The 13,814-nt window shown below is 42.6% G+C and overlaps 1 protein-coding gene across 1 annotated transcript; it reads right to left on the bottom strand.

The window, feature by feature from the left end:
* Positions 1-6,841: 6,841 nt before the first annotated feature.
* rgcc (regulator of cell cycle) lies at positions 6,842-12,060 on the bottom strand. Its single transcript, XM_076747742.1, has 5 exons — positions 11,904-12,060; positions 11,413-11,586; positions 8,753-8,860; positions 8,536-8,598; positions 6,842-7,594 (listed from the first exon to the last, which is right to left on the bottom strand). Exons 1-5 carry the CDS (start codon positions 11,929-11,931, stop codon positions 7,587-7,589), a joined length of 381 nt encoding a protein of 126 aa, XP_076603857.1. The 5' UTR covers positions 11,932-12,060; the 3' UTR covers positions 6,842-7,586.
* Between the last annotated feature and the right edge of the window lie 1,754 nt (positions 12,061-13,814).

Raw genomic sequence — 13,814 nt, 5'->3', positions numbered from 1 at the left:
AACTTTATTGTCGACAATAAAGGGGAAAACACTCAGAGACACACAAGATGTAACTCCAGTGAAGTTCTCCAAGTCTCTCCAACTTAGAAGAGTCAGTGCTTGTCTTTTATACAGTTTGTTCAAGGTCACCCCCACCCCTGGGGCATCTTCTCTTTTTCTGATCCTTCTATTTTTTATACACCATTACGTTATCTTTTGACCGCTAGCCTGGGCTTGTAGGTACTTTTACTCTTCTTATTCCCTTTAAATTTCACCATTAGCTTTTGATTGTCACGGAATTTGTTTTTTTAAAAAGTATTTACCTCTTACAATTACACCATTAGCTTCTGATTGTCATAGGCTCTATTTTTTAAAAAGTAAGTATAATCACAATAATCACCAGAAATCAGCATGCATTAAGACATAACAAATCATAGTGTAATTGATAACATTGTTATCCTTTCATAGAGTGATGATAGATACGTAACATAGATTGAATACAGTAAGGTTATATAAGGACACACAGGGCTATGCAAGGTTACAGACAATACCGGCCCAAACCGGTTAGAACCAACTAACACTGGCTGCAGAGACACCTGCAGAATCATGGAAAGTACCAAGATTCATGATGCAGACATTTGCTCATAGAATCTCTTGATTTTTGACATTTGCTGCGCAGTGTCAGCCTTGCACAGCATCACCATCTCGACTCTTCTATGTGCCTCTTCTCCATTTCTCCATTGCTCTTGTACTTTTAAGTAAATGAACTATTACACATCTGCTACAACACTTGCTGCTAAAAACTACCATTGATTACAGTGTCTTACTCAATTCTTCACATATCTGTTGAGAAAAATTATACTACAGTGTGAGGGTAATGATTCTCAATGCCTTCAGTTTGTCTCTCCCTTTCTGTCCCCTGTCCTTTGGAGGACACTTCCAGAATCTAGCAGTTAGGATAACACTGCTCACCCAAGTAATTGCTGTGATCTGTAAACAGAGCAACATCACTAAAACAAAGTCAGACAGAGTAAGAGACACAAGCCTTCAGATGATCAAACAGGTTGCAATCAAGTCAAAAGTCTAGTCAGATTGCATAAATGCCTGTGTTTGGAGGAAAAGTGTCAGTGACTGCACCTGTAATGTAAGCTATAATCCCTCAGTGAGCAGAAAAACTCTGTCAGTGCTCATGTAAAGCTGTTCAAAGCCCCCCCCCCCCCCCCCCCCCCCTGCCCGCCCGCCCCATCTTTCATAGAGAAGAATTTAAAATGATCTTTTAGTATCACAGCTGCAGAACTTCAGCTGCAATACCCAAACCCACCTCTTCTACAAATGTCCTACTTAATCTAACTCCTTAAAAACCTCACCTCCAGTGATCAAGCCCTGGGGCGGTCTGGATGGTCCGTTTAAACGAGCATCAGATAGGATGAGGGAAAGAAGGAGGGGTCAGGTGCAAAGACAGAGGGACCATTACATCCTGAACATTATGGAACTGTTTATTAGGAGCAATTTAAAATGCAGAAAGGCAGAAGGATAAATGGGAGGAAATGAAGAAACAGATGGGAGCCAGACAGCCTAGTCTGACAATAAGAGAACCATGACAGCAGAGAGCCATCTGGGATCTGCCTGGTGACACACACACACACACACACACACACACACACACACAGAGAGAGAGAGAGAGAGAGAGAGAGAGAGAGAGAGAGAGAGAGAGAGAGAGAGAGAGAGTCTTATAAATTTCCAGTATTAACCTCTTGAGACTGTAGGGAGCCTTTGACTGACCTTCTATGATGGCAGGAAGCCATGAGTCACTCAAGTGTATACATGCACACACAGAGGGAGGTTTAGGCCTGTACTGTGTGGCACTATGGGCTATCACATAGATTAAGTTATTTGCACTGCAAACAAGGTTATTACTGATATTCACTCTTTTTCAAAACAACTTCTCTTCCTTTCTGTGTGTGTGCGTGCTATTTGCTATAACTTTTCCTTTTTAACCTTTTTCTCTGACTGCTTGCTAAATGAACTGGATTCAGTCACCACATTTCCTCCTGGGGTGTCCACGTCCATCTCATGTGCAGCACTAAAGTGACTCAGCAATTTGGAAACATATGGTCACACTCCCTAATGAACAGTACGCTCTGACTCACAGTCTGTCTATGATCTGGTCGCTCAGCCACGTAGACGTCTTGTATGATTCACAAGAATAAAGATGATCTGTTTTTTATCTGCCATGGCTAACTGTGGCTTTCTACTGAACATGTTGAGGCGGCCCCTGATGCAACAGAGTGACTTACATGGTCTTTTCTTTGTTGTCTTTAATTAAACATTAGGCAAATACATTACAAGTAGTACAATGTGCTTTGTCTGTCTGTCTGTCTGTCTGTCTGTCTGTCTCCTTCAGGTGCTTCTCTTTCTACTGTTAATTGCCAAATAAAACAGAATTACCAAACAGCGTTTGTATAAAAATTATGTGTTAAAGTTGTATTCGAGCACACCGGTGTTCCAATCTCTCTTGTGAGAAACCCCTCCAGTATGACTCAGCCAAGCTCAGAGGAAGTGAATGCAGAGTAAAGAGTAGCCAGCGGAGACAGCTGTGGCTAAACATTAGCTGGGAGCGCAGCAGGCTCACAGCCCAGTGATATCACCACCTCTAATCACAAAGTTATGCCAACATCTTCTCATCTCATGTCCCATCTGTCATGATCTACTGCAGCCACATGGAAAACCTTTCACTGACTTCACATGACCGACTCTACAGTCACATTTTCAGATGAATTTTTGTCAGTGCGACTTAAACTTAAGCACAATAAGACTAAGACTTGTGTTTTTTTTCTTGGTTAAAATGCTTAAGTATTACATTTGTTTGCCACATGCATTCATCCAAATATTTCATCAATTTTTGTATTGCCTAAATTTCTCTGTGGGACACTATGGGATGCAGTGTTTTGTTTGAGGACAGCTCCACAAATCAAATCAACAACCCTACAATTAATGGTTAACCCTACTTGAATTACAACTCCCCAATTTCTACTGGCCAGTACAGTAGTAGATACTGATTTCTCTCTTCTAATATGGACAGAAAACCCCAGGAACATGTTTATCTTTTCACAAAGACTAATGAAAGAACCCTTTAACCCACTGAGTTACAGACACGTCCAACAGAGGAGAAGGGGCACGGCTTTATATAGCAGAATGAATAAAGCTGTTGCATAACGATCAGCCTTAATTCTGTTGTCATAACACCGTGTTAAACATTTCAGCCAGTTTAGAAATGTTGAGCTATTTTTTCAGTGTATACATATGACATTGTTTCTTAGTTACCAAACCAGCCAAAAAGTCACATGTCGTGTATTTCCCTTAAGGAGAGAGTCTCTAGAAAACCAGCTAGCACCTGCTGCTGAGCTTTCCATTCAGCCGCATGGACGTCCACAGCAGCAAATTCACTGCTCCGTCAGCTCCAACACACCCACACATTGTTCAGACTTCCCTGTGGCCACCGTCATTGGACTGTGTGTGTGTGTGCGCGCGTGTGTGTATGTAAGACATCCGCTTGCTTAGAACAGAGTGACCTAATTCCGAAAGTGGAGATGAAGCTAAATTTCATCATGCTCGTACCATTTGAAGTAACTTTAGTCATAAGCTGTGTGATATTAATACAGACACAGGGAGGTGTCTTTATCGGCACTAACAAGAATTAACCATGGAGTACTCCATCCTGTTGTTTTTTTATTTTAAGACAGATATTATCACGGATCAGGTAAAACATCTGCTAGTACACAATCAGTTTGGGAGAGGTCACATTCAGGGCAAGAATAAGTCAACCTGATGAAGACGAATGACTGAAGATCCTAAAGGATGTGCAAATGAAATGACTCAATGTGGTCAGGGACTGAGAGTAAAAATGACCTCTATGACAGCCAAACCTGCCTGTCAATCCTCATTTTAGTCTTGACTCATCTGTCATAAGGGTGAAAGCTTGTCTTTGCTTGGGAATGGGTTCAGATGTCCTTAGTGCAGGTGGTTGTTGGTGCATTTGAAGCATATACACTTCACAGTCAACATACTTTTTTGAAACATCAAAACCATAACCAGTTTAGTGAATGTTATTCATATGTTTCTTTCCGCTAAGATAATGTCAGTTTTTCAAAGTGTTGTTATTGAACTTTATATGATTTTAGACCATCTTTCAGCTTCCTTTTATTTAAAAAATCCTTGAACATTTATCATATAACAAATTACTTACTTCTAATATTGTTTTGAACCCTACCAGGGCTTCAACCTCTTCTCAACTCTAAACAAACTCTAACCAAAGTAGATGTACTTGTTGCATTAGAAGTTTGGACTCTTCTTCATGCATACGGACAAATTAAATCTCCAATTCACTTGGCTTTACTGTTTGTGCTTGTGGAAGGAAATCAGACCACCTAAAGGAAAGCTACATGAACACAGAAGAACCTGGAAACACCCTGCAGAAAGAGTTCAATCAAAGCTTGGACCTTCCTTCTGTGAGGCAAGAGTGCAAACAATAAGTTGAGCAGAAAGGCAAAAACACACACATGCGGAACTTTTCACACACACATAAACACATAGTGAACAGGTACACACACACACACACACACACACACACACACACACACACACACACACACACACACACACACAACTCTTTACCTCAATACACACATACGCATGCCTACAGTATATACTGCAACTGTACAAACCAAATAGCATTATCACATGCACACATTTGAAGAGACCAACATGAATACATACACACTCATTAATGTTCCCTTTTCCTTACACTACCAGCAGGGACATCTGGACACCAGCGATGTGAGGACCCAGTGGAAAGCTGAACCTGATATTTGGCTCTGTGTATTTCTGTCTCTTTGTGATGTGGACACACATCTGTGTGTCTCTGCCCGGCCTATTCATAGAATGACCACTTCAGCAGTCTTGAGGGGCCTCCCACAGGGATTCATCTTGACGTAAAGACTGACACATGGGTGCAGGATTTATTGTGTTTGTCTTTCTCTGTCCATCTCTCCACACATGCCTTCAATCACCCTGACTTTCTCTCTCTAAAGGCTCCTTAATGTGTTCTCTTATCTTCTTCTACCTATCTCAATCCACTCTGTTCTTCTGCATCGTGTCTGAGTCTCCTACTTTCCCACACTTCCAGCCCTGTGCGTATAAGGGTTGTCCACTGGCAAGGTCAACACATCTACAGGACTGATACCATGCTGCCAAAAAGATGCTCACCTCTGCCAAGTGGGAAGATTGTTTTAGAAGAAAGGGCAACCCATCCCCTGCCCTCAGGGGATTATGTGTCAATGTGGTCTCTCAGATCAGTGCCAGCTGTCCAGCCTCAGGCTGAAACCCACCAAACACCATACCCATGATGCAGAGCAGTGCAGATAGGTGGACTCACTGTGGGATAGTGCCCACAGCTTCTCTCTGCCAACTACACTGAAGAAACAACACGGAGACGGGTGTCTCCATGCCAGCTTCCTGCCATCAGATTAACACAGTCTGGCATGCACTGATAGTATGCTGGCTGGATCCACAGACTGTGAAGAGCAGCCATGCACAGATGTGAGGGACTCTCAGCTTGTGGACTGAGGTCTCATTTGAGCATTTCAAAGCATGAGACGTCATAAGAAATAAAATCAAAGGCTGCGGCACAAATCAGTACAGATGCAATCAGTACAGCAAGTTTTAATGGGGCGCTCCACCAATTTTACACATGATCACTCAGCCTTTGAAAGCTGTTGTGCAATGTCTTTTTGTGGTTCTTGAAAGAGCTTTCCAAAGTCTGACAATATAACGTTGATGATGTCATGATGTCATATGATTGTATTACGGAGAGTGTCTGATCCAGTATTTTTGGTTGCTTAACCCCCAGTAGCCACCAAAAGTCAGGATATTTCAGCCTCTTTTGCACACATTTTGAGCACTTGAACACAACTTTAGCAAAGTATAAAACTAAATGCTGTAGTATTCCTTTAAGTACATCAAACAGGATAGAACTCATTTGATTGTGGTTCCTTGTCTTTAAGCACCTGCAGCAGTGCTATCATGCCACCGATATGGAAGCGTGTCTGCCTATAGTTAGTGACCTTTGACCTCTGATGGTCAGCAGACAGAGGGGTGCCTCCGACATTCGGTTACTTTAGCAACACCTGCTGCAGGGCCAAGAAGGGGTCACACCCTCTTGTCTCCCTCCACCTCTGAAAATAGACCCTGTTGCTACAGAAGTTACATAAGCTCCTGTTTGTTGAGTGGTTGATTAATGAGCACATAAGGTAAAAGACATAGTATCTATTTCGATTCAGTGTGTGTTGTTGCATGTTTGAGTTTACGTGAATACACCACCTCTTCATACACTATTGCATACAGTCTGTTTTAATGAGCCTTACTCTTTGGTGGACTACAGTACAAAACTGTATCCACATTCCAAGAAAGCAAATATGTAATGCCAAGATAAAAGTTTGGAGGGAGATCAGCAGGTCACTGAAACACATAAAGAAACAGGGAGAAGGACACACCGGGGAGGTGGTGTTGATGGGTTCATAAAGTGCTGAGGTGGTGAAGAGCCAGCTGTCATTCAAAGACACCCAATGTGTTTCTGCTGCAATTCAGCCAGTCAGCAGCTCTACACCTACTGTGTGGTTTGATTTTGCTATAGATACAGCAGAAGGACTTTCTGACAAAGACGACAAATATGCTATTTGGTTTAACTTAAGACTTAACTTTAGGTTATTCTATACTACAGATTGGAGTTACATTGTTGAAACAGTGTGACAGAATCCCAGAGAAGCAGAAGTTTCAAGTCCAAAATGAGGACAGGAGGCATGTGTTAGTAAAAGAAAAATATTTAATACTTTAATATTAACTCTGGCAGGCATTAGCTGTATTAAATACACATATCACTTTCCATTTTTATCAGAATGGATTAAGTTTTCAGTTCACATTTAAGTACGTTACCAACTTTATTCCAGTCAATGAGAGTCAAAACTTAATCTGAATGTTCTGTTAATACCAAGGCAAATATAATTTGAAACAATTATTATTTACATGAGATACAAAAATATATTTCACAAAAAAGACAACAAGGAGCTCTATAAAATTACAAATATATTTCTATTGTAAAAGCTATTTTTTAAATAGTCTTCCAGCTCAAGTTTTGGATGAGGGAGTGTAACCTGGTCTGTGTGTTGGGGGAATTTGAATTTGTGATTCTGACAATAAATGTTCCAACTCTTTGCAGCATGTATTCCATGTCTTCACAACATTTCGTGTAATCCATTACCTCAGGCTGAAGTATTCTTGTCGTCAAGTTCCCTAAAAGGCTAAGTTTGACCCTTCCTGCAGCCCTTACAGCCCAGTAGCCAGGTGGCCTTGAGTCAGAAGAGCACTAACTTCAGGAGTTTCCTTTCTAAAGCTGATGCCGTCGTGGTGGAGCCGCTAGGAAGTTGCCGTGCCATCCAGCTGTATCATGGTGGGCCATGGTGGGTGGGTTTTTGTGTGGGGGCTGGGCACATGTTAGCTGCGTGTGTGTGGGGGGGTGTCCCTCATGGTTTCACTCCAGGATGACCTCCTTCTCACATGCCTAAGAACAGACAGAGACAGACAGATCTGGTTAGAATGGGGCTCCCTGGCTCCTTGGTTGCCAGCTCTATTCTCTGACTGGTGAGCGGTCAGTTTTACAGGCCGGTCATCATAAACACTGGTGGCCCTAATAAACGCCATTCTCCAGGGCTAACAGGGGGCTGGCTGTCTGCCCAACTGGCTGACTGAATGTCCAGAGTTACAGAGGGACTGGACGCCTGCGAGCTATGAAAGACGGACATTCAGTGGCTGAAACACAGAACAGAGCAGGGTGGTGGAAGGAAAAAACATGGAAATAAAGAAAGTGTTTCAACTCCCACTTCAGTCTCATTCCATTCCTGACATTTCCAGTTCAGTTTTCAGCCCGTGTTTGCACCAGCACACATTCCTCATACTCTGATGCAAGTTTCAACACTCACAAACCTCGTAGTAAAGAAGAGGTCCAACACAAATTAGCCATGAATGTCTATCACCCATAAGCTCAGTAAGCTACTAAACAACACCCTGTTGACTTCTCAGGTTACAGTTTCATTCATGGACATACGCAGAGATCTACAGTATTTCTTTGTTGTACTATAAATGAAAATGGGATAAGGGGAGAAAAGAATGGAACAAAATAGAAAACCCAGGGTTCACTATGCGTTGTGTACCCTCTGCATGGTGTTGGTAGCAGCACTTCCTTCAGATTTGAGTGATGGGTGAAAAGGGATACCCTTCCTTTCTCTCCGGTGTAACCCCAGAGGCCTCATGGTCCACATAACATGCCCCAGCTCCCTCACAGTCCTGACACATTAATGTTCGTTAGAAACCTAAGGGGAGCGACACCTGTGTCACTTTCTGAGCGGTCGTTAGCATGGCTGACATAGCGAACAAATGCGGACGTCACCAGCACACAGACCAATTCATCAGGGGTTCTGACAGCTACGTTGCATTAGCACTTACTCTCTAATGTCTTGTCAAGGTCAGCAATGAAGTCCTCCAGTTCTTTAGTGTCACCAAGTTTGGCTGCCAGCAAAAGAAAGAGATTCAGACTTCAAACTAAGAACAGTGAAGAGTTCTGTTATAAGCATCTTCAATCACACATTATAAGATGATTATGTCACGTGTGTGTGTGTACGTGCGCACATGTGTGTGTTTAAGCATGAGGAGTGTAGCTCACGTTTTGGTGACATAAGAGGAGGTGAGCTGGTGGTAGGTGAGAGCACGGTGGGGGAGTTCAGCCTCTCATCACTGAAGCTGAAGCTGTTTCTGTTGAGTGACTCTGCACCTGTTTGAGAAGACAAATTAGATTAGATGAGTGTTAACTCGTGTATTCCACGCGACACACACACCAATCTGATGTGTGTCAGTGGAGCATCTCCAGGGTGTAATCACAGCATTCTCCTCTAATGACACCCTTCTCTATGGCCTGTCACACGCATGCATGTGCTTGTATTTGCGCACACACAAACATACTTCAGCACAGCAAAGTGTACAAATCTCTGGTGTAAAAACTGTACTCCAAAACCAGTCCTGACCCCTGAGAGGATATAATCACTGGAATGACATCTTCTCTGCATTTCCACACACAAAAGTTTCTGTTCTGCTTCACTGGACAACTCCAAAGCAAAAAATACCATTTGGAACTATAACTCAGTGACTGAATGTGACTCCATTGTGGTTGTGCGTGACAGCAATATAACAGGTTGTCTTGATTTTTATCTCTGATATGTTTGGAGTCTGAGACAAGAGCAAAGCATGTTCTTATTTAGGCTGCTGTTTCTGTCTCTCATGAACCACCCAAACTCTAAACAGATGATTACATAAATGATACCATGGCTACTATTTCTTTCTGCCAGATCATATTTCACGCCACCACACAACATATCTCATTCAAATGAAGGAAGAGAGAAAGAAGAAAGTCAGACTTTTTTTTTTAACTAGATTCCTGTACTACAGGATGGGATGGCTTGTCTGTCTGACTTCATGAAAAGCAAATCTATTTGGCTTTCACATCCGGTTGTAGAAATGTTGAATTGTAGTGAATGAGTCAACCTTCCTGACCATGATGACTATGTGAGTAAGAAAAAAGTGTGTGGGACAAAAAGCAGATTAGGCAGCACTTAAGCAGCCCCTGTCTATCTCACTCCTCTGTGCTGAACTCCAGCAAACATTAACGGTGTCTCAGATGTCGACCACTTACTTACTCCGTCCTCTCTGACCTGTACCACTCCCACCACTCAGCACTGAACACACAGTGTGAGAGAGGAGACGCCACACACACATATACACACCACACACAGACATGAAACGCTCCCATTTCTCAGCCTTCATTTCTGCTCTTATATTCACTTCTTCTCAAAACCTCCCTCTCCTGCCTTCCTTCTGTCTCTGGCCCTCATTCATACATGCACACTCTTGGGTGGATCACTAAGACCCTGCACAGTTTGTGTCATTTATCTGCACCTTCAACAGTTCATCCATCCATCAGGCTACAACACAATAGGCTGTCGCTGCGTGGGACAGGTCCTTCTTCATTTGACTGCCATGGAGAGGACAGAACTCATGCAAGAATCTGATCCCTTGAGCAAATCAACAAGCTCATTTGCACCAGAGACACAGGTTTGAACACCTTCCCCCGCTTTCATCACTGATGGTGCTTGCTGCAAGAACATAAGTGTGGTAAATACATTAAGTCTAGCTAGATTACTAGACACTGTGGAGATTGATGATACGCACATAACACAATGGAACTCTGTTTATCATGCAGCAAAAAAAAAAAAATCAGCATGATATTCTATTAGATTCACAGAGGTTTTCCATGGAGGAAAGCACAAGCCGGAATCTCTCTGGCGTCTTTCATGTGACTGGAAGGCGGTCACATCTACAGTTAACGACACAGTCTCTCCCACTGCTAAATAGTTCGACAGACAGCCTTTCCAGAAAAATGGAGACTATAAAGATCTTGTCAAATCTTCCCTTGGAAGTCCCAGTCCACTCACATGTGTTTGGGAAACTATTTCTGCTCCTGGGGAACTGAAGCATATTTCTCTAGTAAGTGTAAGCATATGAGGCTATATCCCATTCGGATTAGAGGCAGCCCAAGGCCAGCTCTGCTGTTGGGGAAGCAGACTTTTAAATATCTGTAGGTAATACAGTAAAATGTGACAGTAAATCTATTAAGAAGCAGTCAGAACGTGGGGGCAGGTGTTCCAAAATATGCAGCAGTAGCATAATCTGAAGCCACAATCTCTGGCCTATGATCAAGGACTTCTCTCTCTCTTTCTTCTCTCTCTCTCTCTCCATGTGCAGTTGTATGTGAGAACATAGCTTAGAAGCATGTGCAACAGTTTGCCAGTCTGCCCAGCTGCCCCGATGGCACATGATAAGAAACCACACACAAGGTATTACAGAGCAGTGGACGAGGAGAAGGAGTCACTCTGATTCCAATGGAGAAACAGCATTAATGAGGCAAAGCTGATGAGTTTTGGGTAAAAGACTGACTTCTAGGGACTGTATTCTATGGCAAAAAGAGCAGAACTAAGCCAGACTTCATCATTTTTCCCTCATCTCCATTCTGGAGTCTCAGGTGTCATGGGGCACTGAGATGCCGTCTGGAGCAGTCCCTGGTTTAAGACGCCCTTATGCATCTATATCACATAAACTGCAGTCTGTATGGGGTCCACCCTCATGATCCCATGATGCACAGCATGTGACATGTTTGTCATTACATGATCCAAAGAGAATATTTTTACTGTCACATTTAGTCAACAAAGTCACACCAGGACTGGCTAAATATGGTGAATACAGTAAATCATTCATTTCCCAGTGCCAGCTTACTCTCGGAGTCGCTGATGCCGCTGTCGCTGACGCTGGCGCAGCTCCTCCTCTTCACGGTCTTCAGGTGTTCATCGTACCTGAAGTGTCGCTTCTCCACCGGCGACGTGAAGTCTTCGATCACCGCGTCGAACTCACACAGAACGTCGGTCAGATCCTCCTCGTTGGCGATCTTCGCTGCAAGAAATTCATTAACAGGCTTTCAGTTGAATCAGGGACTGACAATTAGTCTACCAGGGAACAAATAAACTTCACAGAGCTTAATATTATGGCAATATAATTTTGTGACTAGACAATGATGGGAAATGTATTCTTTTAGAAAAGGAACATTAAAAGCAGCCTCATAATGAACGTCCTAAAGTAGTTTAGAATGGAGTGCTGAATTTCAATACTTCATGAAAGAATGTCATTGGACTATAAACATATAGTAGCAATGAACCTGCAGGCAATCTAACTGTTATTGCACATTAGATGGAAAAACAAATTCTATTTACCTTGAGGTTTCAATTTTGGAGACTTCATTATTCCAGTAATGGGAGTTTGAGATTATCCAGTACAGTCCTGAAAAGTCTGTGTTAGATATGCATGTGTAGAGAAGTCCTTGTCTGTCCTCCCGTGAGCGACACTGAAGCTGGAGAGATGACCCTCCAGATCCAGGACCGGCGCTTTTTGAGCCCTGCTCAGAGGGGCGGGGACCACCGAGGCAGAGAGGGGAGGAGAGGGTGTGTGTGTGTGTGTGTGTGTGTGTGTGTGTGTGTGTGTGTGTGTGTGTGTGTGTGTGTGTGTGTGTGCTGTCACCAATAAAACCGAACACTCCCCTGACGTCTGCCCCATAGAAGTGTGTTTGTAAACAACTTACAGTAAGCTTATGTGTCACTTGCCAGGCAGAGCTGTAACACAGACATATTTATAATCATGATCCAGAGCATTTCAGATTTCATCACCAGGCAGATCATGACAGAACGAGGCCAAACGATGATGAGCAGACGCCCAGATTATTTCGGAAACAACACGTTCACGTACTCTATGTATAGCAGCACGGTGCTCAAGTACTGGTTACAGTTTTAAGGTGCCGCCTTTAATTCTGCCTCTATTTCATATCAGGGGTAACCATTTTAGTCCATTACACAAGCTTACAAAGCAGGTGATTACTTTAAAAAATCTGATATGTTGTTATACACCAGAATGTAAGAATATCAAATTAGGCTCGCCTTGGTTAGCTAAGACACTGACTTTCTGCTTACATGTGAATGCATCAGTAACAAGTGGATATACAATAAACAGCACTACCTTCATAATGAGCACTTTTTTTTTTTCACCTTTCATTGATGAGCACGTTTTGCTTCTGCTTTTACTAGAGTAACTTTTTGACAAAAGGATTTTGCCAGTGACTCTGAATATGTCTTCCACCATATGGTTAACATGGGCCTCAGCTTTAGGGAGCGATTTTCTATTCATATAGGGTAAAACCTACATAGTGAAAGTGCCTGGGTCTCAACAGTCCCAGCAAAAAGGAAATTTATTAAGTACTATTTCATTAACATATTTGTCCAGTAGCAAATAAAAATAGCATGAGAATATGATCCAGTGTCATTCCCATAGGGCTGAAATGAGGCTGTGCAGCTTTAAATCTTTTTTTTTTTTCGAGCTGATATTTCGAGCACAGTAAATATATATTTTGTATTTAAGTTAAAGAGACAAAACTTCATCACACAGACATTAAATATTCTTTCTAGGACTAATATTCAGCAAAGGTGAAGTTGGAGCGACATCTGGTGGTGCGCGGTCACAATTGCATCTCGTGTTTTGAACCTTTGAAGATCGAGTCTGAATGAGCAGCTGGATGGCTTTAAGACCATCACCTGGATAAACTCATACTAAAATGTCCATGAACAAGACATGAAGCTTCTACCAGCTCTGACCTCTGCAACAAGAGCATTTCCAAACAGTAGAGTGTCACATTATCACAATGTACCATATCTCCACAGTCACACAGTTACACAGAGACTAACAGCTGGTTCTCATCAGTATTCCCAAAAGCCAGGGACAGCCAGTTGTCCAACAAAACTACTAGTTTGTCTTCACAGGTCAGGGGCACGCAGGACAGCCATGCTGAGACGTTCACACCTCTGGTGCCTGCTTTCACATCATCAGCAAATGGATAAACATGTCATGTGTCATCAGCTGCACGTGTCTGTTGATTCTGGAAGACCTGAGGTAGTGCTTAACGATGCGCCCGGCTTCAGCAGAGGTGCTAAAAGCAACACCTTCATGACACCTCGAGAAGATGTCAGTGACCACATACTCATACTTGGGATAACAAGACTCACTATTTTGCAAACAGAATGCATTCATTTATGTACTCAAACATCACTGAGCTTGACAGTGAAAAATAACAATGGCAA

The sequence above is a fragment of the Chaetodon auriga genome, chromosome 13 (assembly GCF_051107435.1).
Source record: "Chaetodon auriga isolate fChaAug3 chromosome 13, fChaAug3.hap1, whole genome shotgun sequence".
Taxonomy (NCBI): Eukaryota; Metazoa; Chordata; class Actinopteri; order Chaetodontiformes; family Chaetodontidae; genus Chaetodon; species Chaetodon auriga.
This window is presented reverse-complemented; position numbering and strand designations above follow the sequence as displayed.